The 22465-nt window shown below is 50.0% G+C and overlaps 8 protein-coding genes across 8 annotated transcripts, besides 1 other annotated feature; 4 read left to right on the top strand and 4 right to left on the bottom strand.

Moving 5' to 3' along the window:
- Positions 1 to 22465: part of a sequence feature (contig 1.61 483..865047(-1)) that runs on past both edges of the window.
- On the top strand, positions 42 to 2133 carry ANIA_03637 (uncharacterized protein; the record flags this gene model as incomplete). Its single annotated transcript, XM_656149.1, has 4 exons — positions 42 to 160; positions 218 to 272; positions 376 to 1756; positions 1811 to 2133. The coding sequence occupies 4 exons, from the start codon at positions 42 to 44 to the stop codon at positions 2131 to 2133; spliced, it is 1878 nt and encodes a 625-aa protein (XP_661241.1).
- ANIA_03638 (sterol desaturase family protein) lies at positions 2143 to 3283 on the bottom strand. The gene is made up of 2 exons (XM_050611482.1): positions 3004 to 3283; positions 2143 to 2943 (listed from the first exon to the last, which is right to left on the bottom strand). The coding sequence occupies exons 1-2, from the start codon at positions 3228 to 3230 to the stop codon at positions 2397 to 2399; spliced, it is 774 nt and encodes a 257-aa protein (XP_050467509.1). The 5' UTR covers positions 3231 to 3283; the 3' UTR covers positions 2143 to 2396.
- Positions 3852 to 5544, top strand: ANIA_03639 (putative 2-oxo acid dehydrogenases acyltransferase). The gene is made up of 4 exons (XM_050611481.1): positions 3852 to 4037; positions 4129 to 4232; positions 4286 to 4357; positions 4414 to 5544. Exons 1-4 carry the CDS (start codon positions 3857 to 3859, stop codon positions 5470 to 5472), a joined length of 1416 nt encoding a protein of 471 aa, XP_050467508.1. The 5' UTR covers positions 3852 to 3856; the 3' UTR covers positions 5473 to 5544.
- ANIA_03640 (uncharacterized protein) lies at positions 6909 to 8513 on the bottom strand (the record flags this gene model as incomplete). Its single annotated transcript, XM_656152.1, has 1 exon — positions 6909 to 8513. One exon carries the CDS (start codon positions 8511 to 8513, stop codon positions 6909 to 6911), a length of 1605 nt encoding a protein of 534 aa, XP_661244.1.
- On the bottom strand, positions 9973 to 11087 carry ANIA_03641 (gluconokinase gukA). Its single transcript, XM_656153.2, has 2 exons — positions 10616 to 11087; positions 9973 to 10545 (listed from the first exon to the last, which is right to left on the bottom strand). Exons 1-2 carry the CDS (start codon positions 10871 to 10873, stop codon positions 10048 to 10050), a joined length of 756 nt encoding a protein of 251 aa, XP_661245.1. The 5' UTR covers positions 10874 to 11087; the 3' UTR covers positions 9973 to 10047.
- ANIA_03642 (retromer subunit PEP8) lies at positions 13182 to 14905 on the top strand (the record flags this gene model as incomplete). The annotated part of the gene is made up of 5 exons (XM_656154.1): positions 13182 to 13401; positions 13501 to 13973; positions 14029 to 14053; positions 14171 to 14287; positions 14697 to 14905. 5 exons carry the CDS (start codon positions 13182 to 13184, stop codon positions 14903 to 14905), a joined length of 1044 nt encoding a protein of 347 aa, XP_661246.1.
- On the bottom strand, positions 15505 to 20890 carry ANIA_03643 (putative endosomal peripheral membrane protein (Mon2); the record flags this gene model as incomplete). Its single annotated transcript, XM_050611480.1, has 5 exons — positions 15505 to 18172; positions 18290 to 20012; positions 20235 to 20473; positions 20523 to 20737; positions 20874 to 20890. 5 exons carry the CDS (start codon positions 20888 to 20890, stop codon positions 15540 to 15542), a joined length of 4827 nt encoding a protein of 1608 aa, XP_050467507.1. The 3' UTR covers positions 15505 to 15539.
- ANIA_03644 (E2 ubiquitin-conjugating protein MMS2) lies at positions 21366 to 22130 on the top strand (the record flags this gene model as incomplete). Its single annotated transcript, XM_656156.2, has 5 exons — positions 21366 to 21540; positions 21608 to 21687; positions 21759 to 21884; positions 21940 to 22019; positions 22070 to 22130. The coding sequence occupies exons 1-5, from the start codon at positions 21462 to 21464 to the stop codon at positions 22128 to 22130; spliced, it is 426 nt and encodes a 141-aa protein (XP_661248.1). The 5' UTR covers positions 21366 to 21461.

The raw sequence follows: 22465 nt of genomic DNA, 5'->3' as shown, positions 1-22465 counted from the left end.
CTAATCGTATCACATGACACTCCTGGAGGTACCAGAACAACATGATCCTTATGCAACGAGGTGCTATCTTGCAAGTCCAAGGATGTCTACCTAGACCATGTTCCGATGCTCCCAGTGTGACAAGTCTTATCAGAGAAAAGCTCATCTTCAACGTCATGAGGTGACCCGTAAGCAAAGTGGATTCCCTTCTGCTGTCCGCCAATTGACCACCAAGTAGATACCGGCCAGGCCGCTACTGCGTGCCCATTCTGCGGGAAGTCCTTTCTGAAGCCGTAAGCTGTCCTTGACATTGGAGCTAAACAATTACTCACGGCTCTTGATAGAGAGGTCGCTCGGAGACATAGCAAAGCATGCGCAATAAAGCACAATCAACAGCCTGTTCCCGCAGGCAAGCCAGGGAGGAAAAGGCAGTCCTGTCAGCAATGCTTCTCGACGAAAAGAGCCTGTGATAAAGGCTCTCCATGCCATCGTTGTCATCTGCTCGGACTGTCATGCACATTCGAGCCCCAGAAAGCACTTACCCCCGCAGATTCTGGTTCAAGGGGTATCTCATCTTTGCCTCCAATGCACGCTTCTGGATCGTCACGAGACAGTCCGCTGTTTTCATTCCTCCGGCACTTTACCGACCCTGGCCGGGAAAAGGATAGACTCGCCATTGGGACGACGGCAGAATGTTCTGTCCGAAGAAATCTAGAAACGCTCTATTCTCATATCCAAGATGCACTCATACCGCTCGATTCCATGGCCGCTTGGTTTGGTGACCTCTCTGGTTCTGGCTCTTTCTTTTCCCCTCCTTTCAGCACGGATGATTTTATCTCTGCGGACTTTCTGGCCTCCGGTCCCGGGCCTACTAAACTCTCGGGACAATTAAATGAGCTCATGATGGAAGTTGTTGAAACCTCCAGGTCCATGGAGCTGGAGGGCTCTAGCACTATGCAGTTGCCGCTCGACACTACGCAGCTTGTTCCCCTTTTTACGGTCTCTAATGTTGGCATATTCGTCTCAGTCTTCTTCCACTCCCTTTACTGGCATCTGCCAGTCGTGCATTTTCCCACGTTTGACCCGGGCAATATATCCAATCCGCTCTTACTCTCAACTTTTTTGACAGGCGCAACGTACAGCAATTCACTCAACGAAGCAGCCCTATTACCCAGACTTCTCGATGTCGCTGAAGAGTATATCTTCCGAAAGGTCACCGCCTTGTCAACTCAGTCTGGTCCACCGATTCTCGATCCTACGAGCAACTGGAGTACGATACAACTCATTCAAGCAGGTTTGATCATTGAAATGCTTCAATTCGGTCAAGAAAGAGTGGAAACTAGACGCCGCATTCGAGTCATTCGTCATCCTAGCCTAGTTTCTCTCATGCGTTGCTTGGGCATTTTCAATCTGAAGCGATCAAAGCCTTCTACAGTTGTTGATGGTGATGATACTTTGTGGAAATCATTGATCGCAGAGGAAGTCTGTATACGTCTTGCATCGTGGACCTTTCTTGCTGATGGATTCCTCACGCTCTGTTTCAAAAACCGCCCCGCGATTTCCATCTTCGAGCTCGACTGTCCCTTTCCCTGGAAGACAGGGCTATGGGAGGCAGAGAATGCATCCGCCTTCAGCCAGGTCGCTATGGACCATGAAGAGGAGCTTCCGCTGCCTTCTGTAAGAGAAGCAGTTCGATTACTACTTGAAAGTCCGAACCCCGGCCCCGTACCTTCTAGATTCTCACTGTCAGCAGAACATCTGCTAATCATAATCTATGGTAAGCTCTCATGCAATCGCTTCTTCGATACCATGCTAATAACCCAAATCCCAGCGCTGAATTCTCTCGCTTTCATGGCTAGAGTTGATTTCTTTGAGGCTGTATCGTTGGAGAAAATAAGGCGTGCTGCCAGTAACTGGAAACAAATATGGGATTCATCCTCGAACAACGAGCAAAAGCTTCTCCTGGGATATCCGAAACACGCCGAGGAGCTTTGGTTACTACTGACTGTCACCCTTGACATTGACAGACAACGCACGAACCTCCCGTACCTGGACACTGACAGCGCTGCAACGGATGATCTTGGGAAATTGAACCAATTCATTGAATGGTGCAGTCGGTACATGAAGACGCCGAATGCTTTGAACAAGGGATGACAGCTATTCCTTATATGACATTATATTACCTATATAATGCTAGCTTATTCATGCTTCTTGATACTTTGGGCCTGAAGATTCTCCTTCTGCAGGAAACCATCCTCCTTAGGTTTGCGGTATGTCCCGCACAACCTATCCCAGAGAGTCATGAACTGCCCATAGTTATAGTTGAAGTACAAATGGTGCATTGTGTGGCAGGCTGGCCCGTTGACAACCACAGAATTAGTGAGATACTCGGCGTCATCTGCACGGCATTAGAAACATTACTTTCCCAGGTACTGCCCCCGGGAAACGCTCGACTTACGAATCAACACTGTCCATAAGGTCACGAAAACAAAAAGTCCTAGATAGGCACTTTTCTGCAGCGGAAACAAAAGCGGGAAGATGTGATACGGCAGACTCTGCGACCAGCCGTCCACTGGATGGAATGCATAGCTGGCGAATGGCGACGGCACGATCCATTTGTGATGTGGTTTGTGAAGCCAGCGGTATACCATCGGAACATGAAGCCAGCGGTGAATCCAATAGATTCCAAAGTCCGTGAAGCAGACAAAGAGCGGATACTGCAGCCACGTGTACGCAGGAAATGGAGCCTCGCTCGCAAAGTCGTACAGCTTTGACCAACCACGCACCTCGGCTAGGAAGAAAGGCGCAGTCAATATGGCTATCACGGGGATCGCGGTTACACCTTGTCGTATCTCGAGGCGGATTTGGTTCGGGAGGAAATGGGGGTGTCGCATGAGCCGCTTATCGAACATTGTGTGGTAGACTATCATGCTTCCAATGAGGTACATGGCCAGCCCGAAAATCCTGGGAGCGAGTACAACACAATGGTCAGCATATCTTTTCAATGGGATGAAAAGCTCTTACCAGGCAATCAAGAACAGCGACGTCGCCTGTCGCACGATATCGTCTCTCTTCCATATACTTGCGTCCACGTACGGGGATGGGGCTAGGGGAACATAACGGCCGATATTCTGGTTGTAGAGCTTTTGAGACTCTCGGACTGTATCTTCGACTGGATTGGTTGCTGGCAAGATCAGGGCATAAAGTCGGTCGAAGAAGAATGTGTCTAGAACGTCGAGGAACACGTCCATGATTAAGAAGAATGGCCGAACGCTACTAGGAACTCTTCAATGAATGTAAGGACACAGAATAGGACTTCTGTTAATATTCTCTCTACACTTGAGCAACCCCTTCTTTATATTGGGAAATACCTACAAACTAGTAAATCCCGCGTGGTGCCATGTTAGGGCTGGGAATTACCTACAGCGGAGATTACCTACAAGCTACCCGCCTACTACTTAGTTACTTACAGGAGTACGGAGACTACCCACACGGTGAATACCTACATCAGACCTGCTCAGGGGCTCTCGGTATGGAGCCACTCTGGCCTGGTAGAACCTAGACCCGGGTGGGGTTGACAATGATTAACTAAAATCTACTTATGCAAATAGAATCTCCTCCGTATTCTTATCTGCTAAATCCCAAGCCCTAACAAAGATTGTTCCTCGAAGCACGTGATTTATCCAATCGGTCCAGCAGTCGACGATGCGGAGAGACCCACACGTGACGTGACGCTATGCATCGGTTAACGTTGGTTATCGTCGGCGCTCCGAAGCAGAATGCGGGGAGATAAAGAAGGGTTTCATTAATTGATGGTTATTCCTCTCAGCTGGTGGTCTCTCCTCTTTCACTTTCCTCCCTATACAGCTCCTGCTTGATGATGAATCTCTTACGCTGCAGCCGGGGTTTCTCTAAGGCCTGGACGTCCTCTCAATCTCGTACGGCCTTGAGTGTTCTTCGATCGTCATGGCCTACGATAGGTCCTACAACCCGGAGTTTCCATGCTGCTTTGGCTCTTGGTGGAATACGGTCTCAGGTCCTGAAAGATGTTGGGGAAGGTGAGTTGGTATTTCCTTTGTCTTCTCTCATTCCTTTTTCAAGACATTGTGTGCTTCTCAAGCCTTGTTGCTGATTAGACTCGCTTCACAGGGATAACGGAGGTCCAGATCATCCAGTGGTATGTTGAGGAAGGAGCAAGGGTTGAAGAGTGGAAGCCGCTTTGTCAGTATCAATCTGATAAAGCGGTTGACGATGTTGGTTTCCCTTGGCCCTGGATGCATTAGTGCGTGCTAATATACATATATAGATCACTTCGAGGTATGAGGGAATTGTGAAAAAGCTACATTTTCAGGCAGATGATACCGTCCCCACAGGAAGGGTAAGAAGCTACCTCGCAATATTTTTTTGGCTATGCTAATCAGTGCATGTTTATAGGCTCTTTGTGACATCGAAGTAGACGATGCACAATACCCTGAAGACCATCCTCCCACGGAGTCGAACGCAGAGACCTCTCCACCAGCGCGGACAACGATTGATTCGCAACCTGTACCTCGTCCGACTACCCCGTTACCAGCTTCCCCAGCCGCAGAAATCCCAAGCAATGGTGCGAAAGGACGATATGCTACGCTTGCTACTCCGGCTGTCCGCGGGCTGCTTAAACAATTGAATGTGAACATCGAGGATGTGAAGGGAACAGGCAAGGACGGGCGAGTGCTCAAGGAGGATATCCACCGGTTTGTCGCGATGCGGGACGCACCGAGCGCAACTCCATCACTGTCACAGGACGCCGACACAGCGGTTAACCTGACACACATCCAAACCCAGATGTTCAAGACAATGACACGGTCACTTACGATTCCGCATTTCGGGTACGCCGACGAGCTCAATATCAACAACATCACAGCCCTGCGGAAGAAAATTGCCAATGACAAAAGCGATCCGAGGAAGATCACATTCCTCTCATTTGTAGTCAAAGCGGTGTCCCTTGCTCTAAACGACTACCCCATTCTCAACGCAAAGCTCGACACCAGCAATGCTGACAAGCCGCAACTCATCATGCGCCCAAGACACAATATTGGGATTGCAATGGATACACCGCAGGGCCTGATAGTCCCCAACATTAAGGATGTCGGCAGTCGTTCCATCCTAGATGTTGCCCAAGAGATCTCGCGTCTTAGCGCGCTCGGGAAGGAAGGCAAACTCACCCCTGCCGACCTCAGCGGCGGTACGATCACGGTCTCGAATATTGGAAACATTGGAGGCACCTACGTTAGTCCAGTGCTTGTCCCCAACGAGCTGGCCATTCTTGGAATCGGGAGGGCAAGAACGATTCCTGTTTTTGATGATGCTGGGCAGGTAACAAAAGGCGAGGTTGTGAACTTTAGTTGGAGTGCAGATCATCGAGTTGTGGACGGTGCAACAATGGCAAGGATGGCGAGCAAGGTCAAGGAGCTTATTGAGTCGCCGGAGCGTATGCTCTTGAGTCTGCGATAGCCTGTTTCTGATCAAGACCGCAGTAATTAGAGCTAATAGACTTTAATGAACGAGTGTTGAGAATATTGCTTGGGCGAGGTCAAAAGCTTAAAATCACTAAGCTTTATATAACACGAAGGTAAATTGCGAAAGATACTTATATTCCCCGAGTGTCCAATAGCCTCAGGGAGCCTTTGGAAGTGCGGCTGATGCTGTCAATGAAGGTATTTAATCCACACGAAATGGAAGTATCTTGGAAAATAGGGAGGCTCATGGAATGGTTTGGTAGCCCTCATCGTGAGCTTGCACTTGCTAAGGCAAGAAAGCAGCCCCTTGGATAGGTGTTTTCAATTTACCCTTGGTTGTAAAAACCCTTTCGGCGGACCCACGACAACCCAGTCCGCGAGTTGCCCTGAAATAGATATCCTCGTCACCCGGAACGGGCTTTCTCCGTAGATACATATATAGTGAACGAATTGAGTATCTCAATTTCCGTAGTGAAGAACCAAAGGTTTGCTAATAAACAATATATTACCAAATTCTGCAGAGCCCTTGCTTATCTTTGCGCTTGAACGAATATGTTTTTGTCTGTCAATGAAACATATTCCGTCGAATATCACCAGAGCAGAATTGTTCAGTGCAATATCCATTGAGTGCAGACGTACCACCCTCCATCCCACATTAATGGAATTTCTCGGGCCGAAGCATCCCGAAGCCCCATTGGGTCTTGGACAGTGCGGGAAGGTCGATCTTACCGTTCAACAGCCTTTCTGATATCGTTCATCCTCGCTTTCTCAATACGTCTGAGCTGGAAAGACAGTTTTATACTCTTCTAAGAACTGTGCAAAATGCCCCGATTGATCTTATTTGCCCGCAATGCCTTCGCAGGTTTCCTCGATAAGATCCCTTATACAGGTATTTCCGGACGAAGAAAGATTGGGTCCATAATGGGCTTGATCAAAGAAGGACCGACTTCATATATAACTTTCTAGAGACGGGATTTTCGCAAGGGATTGTTCCATTTTAGATAGCCATGTATCTCGCATCTCCCCTCCATATGTTCTTCTCCCTGATGCACTACATACATAGCTTGGATCTATATTGGACGATCTCTAAGCCCGCTGGTCCTTGTTTGTGTTTATTTGAACAAAGAGGGCGGACGATCCTGTTTGTCGAGGAATTTGTGACCTGGTAACGGATATTCCCCCTTCCTAATGGGCTATCAGAGTCGCTTAGATCGTCCCCGTCGCTGGCTGTTGGTTCACACCGGAGGATAGTGAATCCACGGTCTGAGACTGATCTGTTTAAGACCCGAAGTTTCCTCTTGCTGAGGCGTTAATGGGGCGGATCGGATCGAATTCAAGATTCCCTGACCGCGAGTGCCAATAGAAAATGTCGGTAAAATGGACGATTCGAGGGAGGGAAGTCGTTTTGGTTGAATGGCAGAGATTCTTTTCTCATAAATAATCCTCCGGATCCTGCTCCCTCTCTTCCACAAACTCAAACGCTTTCCACTCCATGTTCTCCTCGTCTCCGCCCACGAGATCCTCAAACGCCTTGATGACTTCGTCCTTTGGCCTCCAGTCATCACCGACCTGCCACGTCACTTTTTCTTTCCAATTTCTTCCAACGGCAGGCGCCTCGTATCTCACCCCCCATCGGAACATAACCGTCTCCTCCTCATACGAAGTTGGAGGCACGTCATCACTCCCTTCATACTCCTTCGCCCTCTCCTTGGAGGGCCGCCACGTAAGCCACGTAAACAGCTCGGCATCTTGAAGGGCGGGCATCTTTTGCTGTTGCAGAGACGAGGCAAACGCCAAGAGCAAAGGGTTGATGCGTTCTGCAATGGGGCGCAGACGGAACATGTCGGGGTTGCGGAGGTCGTAAATGTCCGGTGCGTCTCCCCAGTACTCTTCCTCCTCGTCGGACATCAACTCGTGCGTCTCGTCGTCGTCTTCCTGGCCGGGAGGGTAGTGCTCCTCTCTCGTGATGGCGAACCCTGTCGCGTGGGGATCTTCCCCTCGCGGGCCGGAAAAGTACCAGCCGCCGTCGGGCGCGCACGGGTGGAATTCCACTTTGAGGTGCCGCAAGTGTGGCCATGACAAACCGTCGCCACCGGAAGGGAAAAGATCGGGGGTGATGAGCGCGCGGACGTCTAGTTCCTCCAGGCGACTTCCCAGGTCTCGCAGGCCAAGAGACACAGGGTCCATGCCTTCAAACTCGGTGGTCAAGGACGACGACGACGCGCCAACAAGGTCAGGCATCTGCGCCGCTTGGTCCATCTCGTCGCAATGGGAGCTGGGCCTCCAGAACCAGAGACGGACCTTGGTGAGGGAGGACGGCAACAAGGGCATGGCGTGACGCACTGCCCGCGCGAACTCGGCGCGGTCATCGCGCCAAGGACCTGCCCAGACGCGGGAAATTATGCGCAGTGCCTTGGATGTGAAGGCAACGGGAAGGCGCTCCCACAGCCAGGGGCAGTCCAGCTCGCGGAGTTGAGGAAGGCGGGTGGCGAGTTCGAGGGGCGTGCTTAAGGAGACTGGCCGCATGTTGATTGCGTTAAAGGTGGAATCCCGGTCGGGGAGGATGCGCAGTTGAGTGACGCGGTTGAGGAGGGGCAGGCTGTCCGGGTTCTGGACGGTGAGGCGGCGAGTGTGGAAGGCGCGGTGCAAGCAGTCTAGGTAGGGTTCGAAGGACTGGTTGGAAACGCATATGACGGGCCGAAGGCACTCATCTGAGCGGCAGAGGTCCAGGTCGTCCGAGGACGGCTTGTCTGCCATGTCCTCGAGGTCATGCAATGCATTCAAGAAAGCGTGTATTTGGGCTGAAAAGTGGGCGTTGACGGTCTCGAAATCATCGCGCGGCTCCCTACATGGGAGAGGCGCGCCAGGCCGATTGAGAAGCAGCGGCAATTCCACCTCGAGTTCGCACGCGCCAAAGACGATCTTGTCGCGTCCGGGCGATAGGCGCGCATTGCAGGCGCGGACATTTTCGACGAGGGATTCGAGGATGGCGTCTTTGGAGGGCGGCGTGGCTACCTGAAGATGTTTGGACACCATCGCGGGGATTATCTTGAAGTGATACTCTTATCTTGGAGCGGTACCCGGTACCGTCGGGATGGCTGATTGATGTTGCGTGAGCCTGCGATTCATGTAAAGGGGGAATCCAAGAAAGAGCCCCGGGTAAGGTCAAGCTTTGTACGCCATTTGTAAGTGATCTAACTGGGCTTCGGCCTGTTTTCTTGCCCAATCGCCGCAGCAGCCCTTCAGTCGGCGGCCCTTCCCTTGTACAGCATTCGTCAAAAAGACGTCCAGCACAATTCAAACCTCATGAGTGTTGTATCACGTGCAGAATGGTTGTACAATAACATAGTATTCGGCTGTTGATGTCCTTCCTCGCAGGAGGAAAGCAGCGAATCCGGTTGCTTCCAAGTGTCCTTCCACTTGTAGCAAAGCTGGCGGATGAGCGAGCGGGTCTATCAAACTTCCTACTTGCCAAAAAGGGCTAACCCTCCTTAGAGAGCTAAGTTCAGTTGTCAAGATCTGTGGAATGGGATGGACCCTTGTCATTATTGGATGGCCGACGTGGCCGCCGATGAATATCTAGCTTACTAAATGATAACTAAGCGAGTTCGACCCTTAGGGGCAGGCGAGCACCTCAATGGCATCAGCCTCCAAAGGCAAGGCACACACTATAGCGAATTCAAAGTGTCTAACATTGAAGCTTTACTCTACTAGAAAAGAACTAGCACAGTGTTTATATCTTGTGATTTATCTGATCTAGGATGTTACGATAACCCGACTCAACTTATTAGCCCAGCTTATATATAACAGCCTTGCATTGCCTTCAGCCTTGCATCTGAACCCTGCATTTGTGCCGCCAATCCTATACAATCCCGCAGGTCTTCGAGATCCGTACAGACGTTTTCTGTAGTGTTGAAGGGAACTGAAATGCTGGAATCCTTCACGGGCAAAATGAAGAATCACAGGAAGGTTACTCACAACAGTGATCCAAATACCACTGGTACAATCGGAAGGCGGATTCTTTGGGGAACATACTCAGGATTAGCACTTGCATGTTTGGTTGACTCCTGGGCGGTTGACTTTACCGTTCTCCTGGTAGGGACTTGTTTCGATTGTCCCCAAGACTCTGGTGTACAGCATGGCTTTATCGACCTTCCTGAGACTCATTCTCAGGACCCAGGTGTTTAACTCTTATGTTGAAGCTCCCGGAACAAATCACAAAGCTAGCAAGAAACAGCTACAAAGAGTTACCATGAAAAGCAGCAAGGCAGGTTATGTGATTGTATTAGCATCTGCTGGTATCGCCATCCGCTTTTACGAGCAGTTCCGACCAGCACGAGCTCTTAGGGCTAAAGTAGTAGAAGTGCCGCCAATCAAGGATTCCGCAACATGATCTTAAACATGTTAAGTCCGCCATCTTATCCTCTTTCAAATTGATTACTGTATAAACCGCTAAAAACGAAACCGAAGGCAAAAACAGAACCCTAACTAAAACGCCAGAGACACCATCCATGCATATCCATCCTGCAACCCTAATCGCATTTCATAGCCAAAGCAAAATCCATGGCTTCTATAAACCTCCCTCGTACCCACGTATAACCTTCTCTACAGCATTCATAACCTCCCTCTGCACCTCTCCCATTCCCATGCCCACCTGCACAGGCACAGTAATAACATCCCATTCTCCCTGCCCCGGCTCTTCCAAATCTCTAAGCTGACTCTCCACCATGCCCTGCTTCATATAATGCGCCTGGCGCGCCGAGACGCGCGCATATAGCGTCGCAGGCTCGAGCTTCAGGTAGACGAAGTGGATGCGCACATTGGGGGACCCGTAGGCAGCGACGCGCATCACGTCGCGGTACTTCTTTTTCAGAGCGGAGCAGGCAACGACGACACCGGTTGGAGCTTGCGCTCGCGTTGATGTCGACGTGGGATTCGTGGATGTGGGTGCTGGGGTGCTGAGCAGGGTTGTGGCCGCGCTGCGCAGGGAGATGAGCCAGTCCCAGCGGTCTGCATCGGTGAGAGGCGTCCCGGCGGACATCTTGGCTTTGTTGGCGGCGGGGTGAAACTATTGATATTCATTCTTCGTTTAGCTCTTGCCGAAAAGTGCAGGTATAGTCGGGAAGGCTTGAACTTACATCATCACCTTCTAAGAAGGGCACGCCCAATTCCTGCTGGAGGTAGCGGCCGACGGTGCTTTTGCCGCTTCCGGCGGGGCCAGTGACGACCCAGATATGTTGGGGGCACTGCGAAGGCATGAACGAAGCCTGTTGTTCTGACGAAGAGGAAATTTGGTTTGTGGTTGTATGGCTGTGGCTGTGGTTCAGGTCCAGCGCGGAAACTTTGGTGCGCGAGGGGTCCATGACCGCGGGATTGCGTTCGCTAGCAGAGAGCATTCTGAAGGTTGTGTTTCGATCTTCCTAATCTCAGAGGAACTGATGGTAGAGGTGCGAGTGAAAACTAGGTTGGAGGACGGACGCAGTGTGAAATATGGATGGTCCGTTTACTGGAGTAGACTGCCTAGGTACGTTTGAATGCGATTGCGGGTCTAGTATAAGGCAAGGACGGCCTCCTGGAGTCTGCCTGAGGAGAAGAGCGGTTCAAGTTTGCGCGAAACAGGGCGGAAGAAAAAAGAGTCAAGACAAGGGGATTTATAAGGACTTGAGCCAAGTGTGAAATCAGGGCTGTCTCAGGAGCCGGCACCGGGTCTGCGCAGTGGGTCACGGTGGAATGTGTAGATATCCCAGGACCACATCCCGATTCCTTATCCGGGGATTAATATATATGGAGGACGGAATAATATACGGAGTATAATACAGGATACCGGTGGGGGAGAGTGGGGGAAACAGGGAGATGGAACAATCGATCATAGAGGAACACGGAAAGAGTCCAGCGGTCTGGTTCTGTTTGTTAGCGGCTGATCTTATACTACTGTCCACTGCACTCTGCCCACCAGTTATGCTACACCACGCCAGCTGACTGCAGTTGACTTGGCGGGGAGACATGTAAAATATACTGGGCTACAAATATAATACCCTGTCTTTCCTCGAAAGAGTCAGCGTATCATTTTTTTTGCTTTATGATGACCAACCCGTCATGAATACAGAAACCCCTGTCAGTTATGATGTCACACTCATTAGCCGGGAAACCGGTGCGAAGGCTGAATCAGGCCGCGCAGGCAAAAGATACCTCATCGTCACGGCACATACAAAATTCTTCCGATATCCATATCTAAGGCGCAATCTCTGATTAGTCGAGACATGAAGAATCCTTACCCAGCACCCAATCATGTGCTGAGCAATGAGTCGATTTCATTTTGAGGTTGCGGTTATACACCCCCACGCTAGGCCTGATTAGGAAAGTATAATTGCGTGGGATGTTATCGGAAATGCAAAAAGCGCCGTACTTTCGCTGTTTCATTACCCTACAGCCTGGTTAAAGGCCCATGGCGTTTTAGATAGCTTGATAGGCCAGACTCGAGGTAAAACCGCAGAGACCTGTCTGTGCCACTCCTGCCCCTCTACTGGTTGTTATCAGATTCGGCCCTCTGCCTGCCGTGTCACTTAGATGCTGGTCCTCTCGAAAGCTCCGGCTGTCAGCGGTTATTGACCAGGCAGCGCGACAGCTCCGGATCATTAGTCCTCCAGGTTGATTCCGCTGTTCAACTCGCAAGCACCTCGTTCGCTGTGCCACTGCGTGGACGAGTAGCAATCGGCCAAAACATTCGTACTTCCGGATCCTGGTCGATGCGCCTTCAGCCTTGATGGTGTAATGTGAGCTGTCAATCTTATTCCTCTGACCTGATCCTGCCCTTTCGGGTTGTCTGATGTTGGGGAACCTCCTCCTGAGAGTCCATCGAGGACAAAACAGGAGAGGGTTCTGATTGGTGGACGGTGCGGCAGCTGGGTGTGGCTGAATCCGGGGAAGTCCGCTAAGCGGCTCCTGGGAAGCCAACCATGCAAACCGTCCTGCAGGAAGCGAGAATTGCCAGGTGATTATGTTGCTCTGCGCCAATAACGTAGAAATGCCTTCCGAACTTGTTGTTCTCCTGCATACTTTTACCAATCGACAAAGCACAGATTTCAATAGTCCTTTGCCGATGGTGCACGGAAATCGGTTTCCATGAGGTATATTTTATACAGCTACAGCTTCACAGCCACACTTGTTTCACAACATTCCATCCAAAACCGCCGCCGTTATACCCCGTAAGTCGGCATCGAGTCTTTCTAATCATCTACCAAGTTTAATCGCTCCAGTAGATATATGAGGTTGTTTGCAACCTAGATCTCCTCAGCTACCGTGCGAGAGGATGCGACGATGACAGAAGGAGAGATGTACTGTTAAGCAGTTGCCTTCTCAGCAGCAGCAGACTCAACTCATCATCGATTATGTAACGATAAACACTAGCGATCCCAAGCTTTAGCTTTGGATTATGCATGGAGCGGTATATCCTGAGAGCAAGCTTATCGAAGTGGGAAGTGCGAAGGTGTAGCGCGGCAGCAATGTTCCTGTTGTCGTTGAGCGACGCCTTATGTAATCAGAGTACCTAGTTATGCCACCGCCAGGCAGTAATGCGAGGTGCCATCAACCCAGCTGGAAGCTCAACGGAGCTCAACTAGTCACCCTTTGCCCTGTCATTGTGTTATTCGATCTGCCTAGCGACATTGAAGAATTGAGCTTCATTCATATCCTGTTCCACCCACAATGACTTCCCTCTTCTTCTCGACCCCGCTCGACATCGACATTGTTCTCGAAGATGGCGACGAGCGCCAGATGGTTGATGTCAAACTGGACAAAGGCCACCGGGAGAAAGTGCCCTTGTATATGGATGGTGAATCAGTCAAGGGTGCTGTGACTGTGAGACCGAAGGATGGGAAGCGGCTGGAACACACGGGCATCAAAGTGCAGTTTATCGGAACAATAGGTACGGGAAGCTAGCTGAATGCCTTCTTTTGCATGCCGAACTAGCTGTCGCAATGGAGAACCTGTGTCCAAATGCTGATGCGGCACTGCCCGAGTACAGAAATATTCTACGACAGAGGCAATCACCACGAATTTCTATCTTTGGTACAGGAACTCGCGGCTCCCGGCGAGCTGCAGCACCCGCAAACCTTCCCCTTCAACTTCAAGAACGTCGAGAAGCAGTACGAATCATACAATGGCATAAATGTGAAGCTACGATACTTTGTCCGGGTAACGGTATCCAGGCGCATGGCGGACGTGATACGCGAAAAGGACTTGTGGGTTTACTCTTATCGCATGCCACCGGAGACCAACAGCCCGATCAAGATGGATGTCGGTATCGAGGATTGTCTGCACATTGAGTTTGAGTACTCAAAATCCAAGTACCACCTCAAGGATGTGATTGTGGGACGTATCTATTTCCTACTTGTGCGCCTGAAAATCAAGCATATGGAGTTGTCGATTATTCGACGAGAAACGACTGGGACGCGGCCGAATGAATATAACGAGAGTGAGACGCTGGTGAGGTTCGAGGTTAGTGGTCAGGATACTGATTCGTTGAATTATTGCTGATCGAACCCGAACACAGATTATGGATGGTTCACCTTCAAGAGGTAAGCTCATCGCATCGCTTAAGCGCTCATTACCCGGAACCTCGTTTCTCGACCTTCCTCAAATAGAAGCTAGTCCTGTGACGGAATATGGAGATGACCCTTGCTTACCGTCGACAGGCGAAACCATCCCTATCCGTTTGTTCCTTGGTGGATTTGACCTGACTCCAACCTTCCGAGATGTCAACATGAAGTTTTCAACCCGGTATTATTTGAGTTTAGTGCTCATCGATGAAGGTACGTTGTTAACTGATTACACGCACTCAAGATGTGTTTCCTCTTTAAACCCTTGCCCTCGTGCTTGAAGCTTTACTCCAGCTATATGCATTGGCGCCTGGTCTATTGTCCATCACACCGCCAATCTTCAATTTCCAGGCCTTCAATAGCCGTCGGCAATTGAAACGGTTTCGGACCACTCAACGCTCACGCGGCATTCGGCCCGGGTTTGGCAGGCACCAAGTCATCGGACTCTCCCCGGCTGGAAACCCCCACGCTAAACATAACAAATTCACGTGGTCGAATCCACCTGCACAGTCCCCATTTTTCTTCTTTTCGATCTTACCATTTCGCACCATTACAGTCACGTCACGCCGCTGTATTTTTGCTTGTATATCTGTGCAAACTGACTCATTTGTCCATTCTCTAGACGCCCGTCGCTACTTCAAACAATCCGAAATCATCCTCCACCGCCTCGCACCCGAGATCCCCCCAACGCCCGAAGTTGCCAAACAGCAGCAAATCCAGATGCAGCAAGCAGCAGAGCAACAACAGCACCAGCTCCCGCCTGGCTCTGCGACCGCGGGCCCGGGACGAGAGCACGTGAATAGCCAGGCTGTTCCTCCTCCTGCGGCTTGAACTCAGATTGCTCGTTCTAATCTATAGATGCCTATCACTGATTCCAACTGATACAGTTGATATCAGCCAATGTCGACGTATACCCCCCTCCGGCCCTTCGCCTGACTACTATGTATATTTCTGATATGTATGCTGTGCCCTTGTCATGATTACCACTCTCTATTCTAGCCTGTCAGTGTATGAAATACGCTTCTATTTCTTTGTACTCCCCTGGGTCTGCGGGCGTCTAGAAATCAAGATATCTTCATGTCAAATATCGTGGTATATTTCTAATAACGGTGTCTCCAACCGTACTCTCTCATTTCAATAATCTCAGATATGGCACATATCGGCCCTGACCTAGACTGATATGGCAGTTTGCTGGGTTCGTTTCGTACCATGTCCCTAATACAGGCGTATGTACAGGAAGAATACATCCATGCCTACTGCATCCGCACAGATTGAACATTTGTTTCTTATACAGGGATATTTCGATGCACATTGCAGGTGGTTTGAGTACTATATAATATCTACAAGACATCACCAGCACAGCCTCCGTAGGTACTCATACGATATGACCTGACTGAGCGCTAACAAAAATAAACAATTATACATAATGTATGTCTATTCACTTCTCAGACTGTACTGGTATAAATCAGGCAGTCCCAACAACCCTTAGCACTTCGCTAAGAGCATGTAAAACCTCACCGGCTCCCCGTTCCTTACCTGCCACTTGCACCGCCTGCACAACAAGCGGATAAATCCACTCTAGGTGTTTCTTGCAGCTCGAATTGCACGTCAAGCCATTCGCCATAGGCGGTGGCGGGATAGTAGATGGTTCGCTTTGCAGCTCAACCATACCACGGAGAAGATGCAACAGTGCTCTGCGCGCTGGGGTGGGCTGAGGCATGAGTCCGCGCAGCGGCTGATCCGCGATATAGCCCTTCAAGGAGACGGCACAGCGAAGGATAAGGTATGGTGATATGGAACGCGCGATGGAGGTTCTTTTGACAGCCTCTTCATCAATATTCAGGCTTAGGCTCGGCGAAGAGGAAAGTTCGAATAGGGTATCGAGTGCGGCGTATGCCATTTTACTTCGCGTAGTTGGCGGCGGCTCAAAGGTCCGCCCTGGGCGTATGTGATATATGCCTTCAAGTGAGCCATCCTCACGGTATTTGGCGGGCAGGTCGTGTCTTTGCGGGAGGTAGATGAAGGAGGAGTGGAGTAGGGCGCATGCAAAACTGCGCCGGATGTCGTCATGGATCACTGGTGCACCGATCGATGGGATGATGAGGGATTTCAGTTCCAAAAATGCATCAATGTCGAAAGCCTCGTCGGACAGCAAAGCAGGTCCGGGAATGAGTACGGTGCGGTACCCTCTCGCGGATACAATGCCATTTACAATTTCAGCTACCCATTTCCAGAATCGAGATACTTCGGCTTCACTTGCGGTACCATACTGCTTCTCGACATAAGGGATCGCTACGCGCAGGATGTTCAACAGCGCTGTAGTTGACTTTCGCCAAATGCTGGGCTCTTTATCCTTGCCAGGCCATTCATACCTCTGAATGATCGGAGCTGCGAGATGCTCCAACGCAGTGGACAAAGAGCCGTCCGCAAATATGTCTTGTTTAATGCCATACTCAGCAACATACCAACTGAGAAGATCCATGGCACTCTTGGAGAAAGCAACATAGGTCGGTTTTCTCGAATCATCTTCCGGAGACCACCTGGTTAGAGCATAATCCGTGAATTCTGATAGACATTGAATGATCTGTCCTTGAGAGTCGTCCTTTTCTAGGCACATCACCCGCACACAGTCAATGACAAGTACCTGCAAAACTGATGGCCGATCGATGTCAGGCGAATATTTCGGAATTATAGAGTTCCGTACAATCAGGTTCATGTGTTGCAAGATGGTTCCAATGTCTTGTTTCGTCAGGTTGTCCTTGTACAGCCGATATATTTGCTGGAAACTATGCAAGTAAGAAATAGCAGCTTCTTGATTAGGCTGATCCAAGTCGAGCATTTCTTTCTTGTCCGTAGGATGTCCATTGGACCAAACTGCCCACGCTGACTGCAAGGACTTTGTGCTTAGGCCGGTGGGCGACTGAGCCCGCAAAAGAATGCTCGACAGGCTCGAAAAGACAGCCTGGCTGAATGCCAACAGGCGCCGGCTCGCCAGCTTTTGGAAGTGACCAAGCAATAGCTCCCAGGACTGGTCAAACCTATCATCCTTCGCGATGGTCTCAAAGTAGTTAGTGATAAGGTCGCAAATCCCTTTTATCACAAGAACCATAGTCTCAATCCATGCTTTCGCCTCAGAATCCCGTCCACCCTTGATCAATATGCTAGTAGAGGTGGCCTCAATTTGCTCGAGCATTCGGAATAAGACACGATTCAAGCATAAACACCAGGCCTTGGGAGAAAGCTGTTGACCGTAGGCATCGAAGATCCTTAGTAGGGTATGAATCGCACAATTCCTGACTTCTGACCTGCTATCCGTCGTGATGTCCACAATTCGCAAGAGGAGTAGTAACCAGAGTGCATTGCTTGAAGCAGGAGGGCCACCCGTTTTAGCTAACGCAACCAGCTCTTCCTCGCTAACAGCTAGTTCTACATAGATTTCAAGCGAGAAGTGCCCAGTCTGATCGTGAAGAAAGTCAGAGACATTCCAGAAGGATGACGTTGTGGTAAGCGAGATATTGAAAACTTGTTGTTGCAGAGCGAATTTGGATAGGGACTCCACAAGATGAAGGCGACAGGGAGGTGGTAGCTGCGAGAGAAAGTCGGAAGCTATGAGTTGCAGACTTTTGTATGCCACTTGTATCAGTCGAGGAGAGTCGGCTATTAGCACCCGTTTGCCCCCTTCGACGTCTTTTGAGCTGTTTTGGCACTCTTTCGCTGCATGCTCGCCGAATACGCTGGAGATGAGACCAAAAACAGCCGTCCAGCACTGAACGAAGGTCTCAGCATATTGCTCCAAGATGTTCTTCAAAGTTTCCAAACTTTGTTCGTGAACATCCGCTATCGAAGTTGATGGTGATCCTAACTTGCATCCAGTGCTTTCGTAAAGCAGATTGACCTGAGACTGAAGCGTCTCCAAGTTTCTCAACTGCCGCACATCTCTGTCTGCGTCGCTTTCATTATCTTTCTGCTTCATGGTCTCAAAAACTAGGCCATTGAGGACTTCATTCGCCCGTAGGCGGAGATCTTGATTGATCTCTCCGTTAGCAGCAGTCGCCATCAGCCGGTCTGTCAGAAGCTGCCAGGCACTCTGGTCGTTATCTCCCATCGAAGATAGTCTTTCAAGGTTCGCTTTGGCTAAGCTATGTGCCTTTTCCAAAACAAATTTCAGCTCCTCTTCCTGAATCCTAGACTTGCCCGACGCATGTGAAGCACGACGAGATGACCGGCGCATACGACCGGAGCTTGGGTGCAAGTGCGTTCGCCCTCCAGTCATTTCAGAAGTCTCAGATGCTGCTGCTGCTGCTGCTGCTGCTGCCTCCTCAGTGGTCGCAGAGAGGTCCAAGAGCGCAACCAGGAAGTCGCGGAAAGTGTTTACTGGGAAATCGGTAGTGCTCTCAAACAGTTTAGAAGAAGCGGAGTGCACGGCCATAATTTCAGTTCCCAGGTTTCCCTGAGGTCCGCTTCCTTTAGCCACACCTACGACTTCCCCAGTGCCACCAGCTGAACTTTGCGTCTTTGTCAAAGATTTATTAACCAGCAAGTCAGTATCCTGAAGGGTACCAAGGACAATTGACCAAGCAGGTTGATCAAGAGTCGGACCGAGAGCAATCCCTAAATTGAGAAGTGCACGTAGGCAAAGAAGATTCCTTGTGCTGAGAGACAAGGCTTGGTCACCCATCGTCGCTAACGGCCCCTCCAGTGTTTGGGGGGTACTATAAGAGACGTCCTTGCCTTTATGTTTTTGTTCCATAGGGTTGTTTTGTTGAGTGCCCTGTGTTGCTACCGGGCTCATGGGCTTAGCAACGTTCGTGTCAGCCGGCATAGAGGCCTTCCCAAGAGTGGTCAGGAAAGCGTCTCGAGGCGTGGAGAGCCGAAGAAGACCAGCAACGTGGGTTAGCTTCTGGAATGAACGGACGAGGTTGTGGTAAAAGTCATCGTCTAATGATGCATATAGAAAGGTTGAACACGTGGCGAGCACAGCCGGCCAACAATCTTCAACTATCCCGGCACAGGCCTGGATCGCCGAGAGCTGAGGGTGAGATTCCAACTCGAGGGGGTTGATAGGGACAGGGAATCGTTTAGTCGATTTCGACCGTTTGAGAGAATTCTCCCTGTGCAAATCGGGCGATGACGCGGTAGAGCCCCCATTTCGCTCCCCAGCAATACGGCTTTTCCGTTTCGGTTTCAGGTCAGGCACTGTAAGTGGAAGTATAAACTTGGCGAGTCCTTCAGCAAAGGCGCTTACGCAGTTTAGCACCAAGCTGTATATGTATGTGTCAGGTGGCAGTGGAGGTTCGATTTTATCGAGCAGCTCTAGGTAGGGTGAGCGAACTATGCTCCATTGATTGCTGATACCCGGCATATTAGTATCATTGGACGGAACGGTTGTTCCAATGACTCCTGCAACCCCTCCAACTTCAAGAGTTATTTGCTCTTCGGTGATGGATCTTGAGTGCTCTGCACTTGACGGTGCTGTTGAGCGGCTGCTCACGCCAATCAAAGAGGGTTTCTCAGCTGCTAATCGAACAAGAGAAGCCATATGGTCTCGAAGGATATTCTTCCGCCCTTCCACTTTATCATATAACGAATAGATGATCCTGACGAGCCCTGGTTCGGCGTATAACCCTCGAAACATCTCCATACAAAGCACCCGTTTCCATGAGGCCGTTCCATCAGGCTCAAGTAAATGTATCAAGAGGACCAGGGCCATTTCACACTCTGCAGTGATTAGTGATAGATACCGTTTGAGAAGAATAAGAAGAATTCTCGCGATCCGGACTGTCTGGGGAAAGCTATGCCTTTCCGAGAGATACCTAACGGTCATGGGAATCAGGCGGGCCCGTAGCACTTGCGTGAGTTCAGGATGGTCAACAAATAGTTGGCCACTGTTAAGGAGAACGCTTTCGATGAGTTCCAAAGTAAATGCTGGAGACAACGACTTGATTCGGAGGAAGTGCAACTGTTCACCATCCACAAGGCGGCAAAGATCATCCAAGACCTTGAGAGGTCAGGCCAGCTAGATCTGGTCAGGGTGTTCGATTACTCACTTGCAGTGCATCCATGGCAAAATACCCAATTCTCACGGAACCACTATCAATGTTGACTGTGGTTGTTGGCCGAGATTCTTGTGGCATCTCTGAGGAGTATAAGCACACGGGACGGATATTATGCGTCTAAAAACACGAGACTTACTGTCTTCCATTGATACCCGCTCGAAGGTGGAGACAACGAGCTGCTGGAGTGTAGCAGCCGCCGTACTCGAGACCGCGAGGGTCTTGCTCGACTGTAGAGTGGCGCATATCTCGAGTGTCGTTACAAGGAGTTCACCACCCAAGTCATTAGAATAATGCTGTAATAAAGATGGCAGGGTCTGCAGAATCTTCAACTGGATATCCAGGGCTTCACTGCATTAGTCTCAGTGCGCGAATAGCCGAAGTTTCAGACTAACTCAAATTTGTGATTTCCTTCAGTCCACCTAGGACATCCTTCAACCGTTCAGGCGGCAAAGATCTAGAAGCAACAAGCCGTTGCAGGCAAACAACCCCTATGCCGGCGAGCTTCGCATGGCGAGTATGGCATGCCAGTATAAACGGATTAACAAACCGAGGCTTTCGCGCCAAGTCTTGGTGTTTCTTAGCGCCTCGATGAATGGAAATATTCAAACTATCAGCTCACCTGCGGATATTTGGGCCTCAGAGGTGGAGGGGAGCGCCTTCAAGTCATTGAGGGACTCCTCGGCGGCCTACAGTTTGGTTAGCTGTGAGCTGACACCTATTCTATCTCAGGGGGGAGAGCAGACGTTTCGCAGGTCGGCATTCTTTCTTTTTGATTCTTGGATGAGATTCAGCAGTTCTGACTGCAATAGTTGAGAGGACATTTCCAGCTAGATGTTGCGAGTTACGCATGGCCAAGGCCAGTCCAACAACAAGGTGACAATCAAGACAAAAGCACGAGCTTCATGAGTTGCTTGTTGCCCACAGGCGAGACACGAGTTAAACTAGGTATTGAAAATGCAGCTTCAGCTCCATTCAGATGCAATATGCATGACCAGCACTCTCCAGACCTCTCAACAGGTCAAAAGATGGCCAGGTGTATAAACAAAGGCGAGTCGGCCGTGGCATCACTGACGCCAAGATAATTATCTCCACGTGATAGGCTTTTATCAGCACGTGTCTGTTCACCAGCTGCTCACCTGTAGAATTAGGCGGTGAAATTGAATTACACAAGTATCTTATCGGCGGATAAGGGCCGTGACGACAGCCCCTCTTTTTACTTTGTGACGGAATTATCCAAGTTTCTTCCGCCCAGCGCCACTCACCTATTATTTAGGCTTCTCGTTTGTTGATATTCTACTTAGTTAACTCCCCCCCTAGAGCACCACTTCACAATGGCTGCAAACGCAAAGGTTCCCAGGAACTTCAGGCTTCTAGAGGAGCTTGAAAAGGGCGAGAAGGGCTTGGGAGCAGGTAAGCAAGAGGCACAGGATCATCTGATGTAAGAGCCAAGCTGATGTAGTACTGCGTTTCTAAACAGAGGCGTGCTCTTATGGTCTCGCGGATGGCGAGGACATGATGATGAGCAACTGGAACGGAACCGTCCTTGGCCCCCCTCACGTATGCCGCATACCAATTTATGTCCCATGCTTGGAGGTCTAGTGTACTAAACTGGCACCACACGACTATAGAGCGTCCACGAAAACAGGATATACAGTCTTAACATTCATTGCGGTCCCGAGTATCCCGATCAACCTCCGACTCTACAATTCATCTCGCGCGTCAACCTCCCTTGTGTCGATGCACACTCTGGCAAGGTCCGAAATCCCCAAAGCCGAAGCAATAGCACTCGACGAAGCTAACGGCTCCTAGGTTGACCCCTCCAAGCTGCCCTGTCTTGCCCAGTGGAAGCGCGATTATACTATGGAGACAGTTTTGATTGAACTTCGAAGGTAAGCTCCCGGTAGTCCTAGACCTTGGCGGCGGTATCTTAAACATCCAGGTACATGGCTTTACCGCAACATAAAAAGCTTCCTCAGCCTCCTGAGGGTTCGACTTTTTAAGTTTCTGCATCTGAATACATCACGAGTCGAAAACGGAGTACTCTGTCGGTTTATGCTGGGTTTTTAGCTTCTGCTCCTTGACTTATTAGAGCGTGTTGTAGTCCATGCGTGACGGTAAACATCGGCTTATCATTTCGAAGCCTAGCTGCTGTAGATCAGCTTTTCTTCGGTTTTTTGGTGTGCTATAAGCAAGTACGGTGTAAAGAAAGATCCTCCTTGCAAGCACTCTGGGTTGCGTTCGGAATTGCAATCTCGAGGGCTGGCAGGCATACGAATATAATATTGCAGAACTACGGTAATCATACCCGACAGAGAATAAACTTTCATTGTACTAA

The sequence above is a fragment of the Aspergillus nidulans genome, chromosome II (assembly GCF_000011425.1).
Source record: "Aspergillus nidulans FGSC A4 chromosome II".
Classification (NCBI taxonomy): Eukaryota; Fungi; Ascomycota; class Eurotiomycetes; order Eurotiales; family Aspergillaceae; genus Aspergillus; species Aspergillus nidulans.
This window is presented reverse-complemented; position numbering and strand designations above follow the sequence as displayed.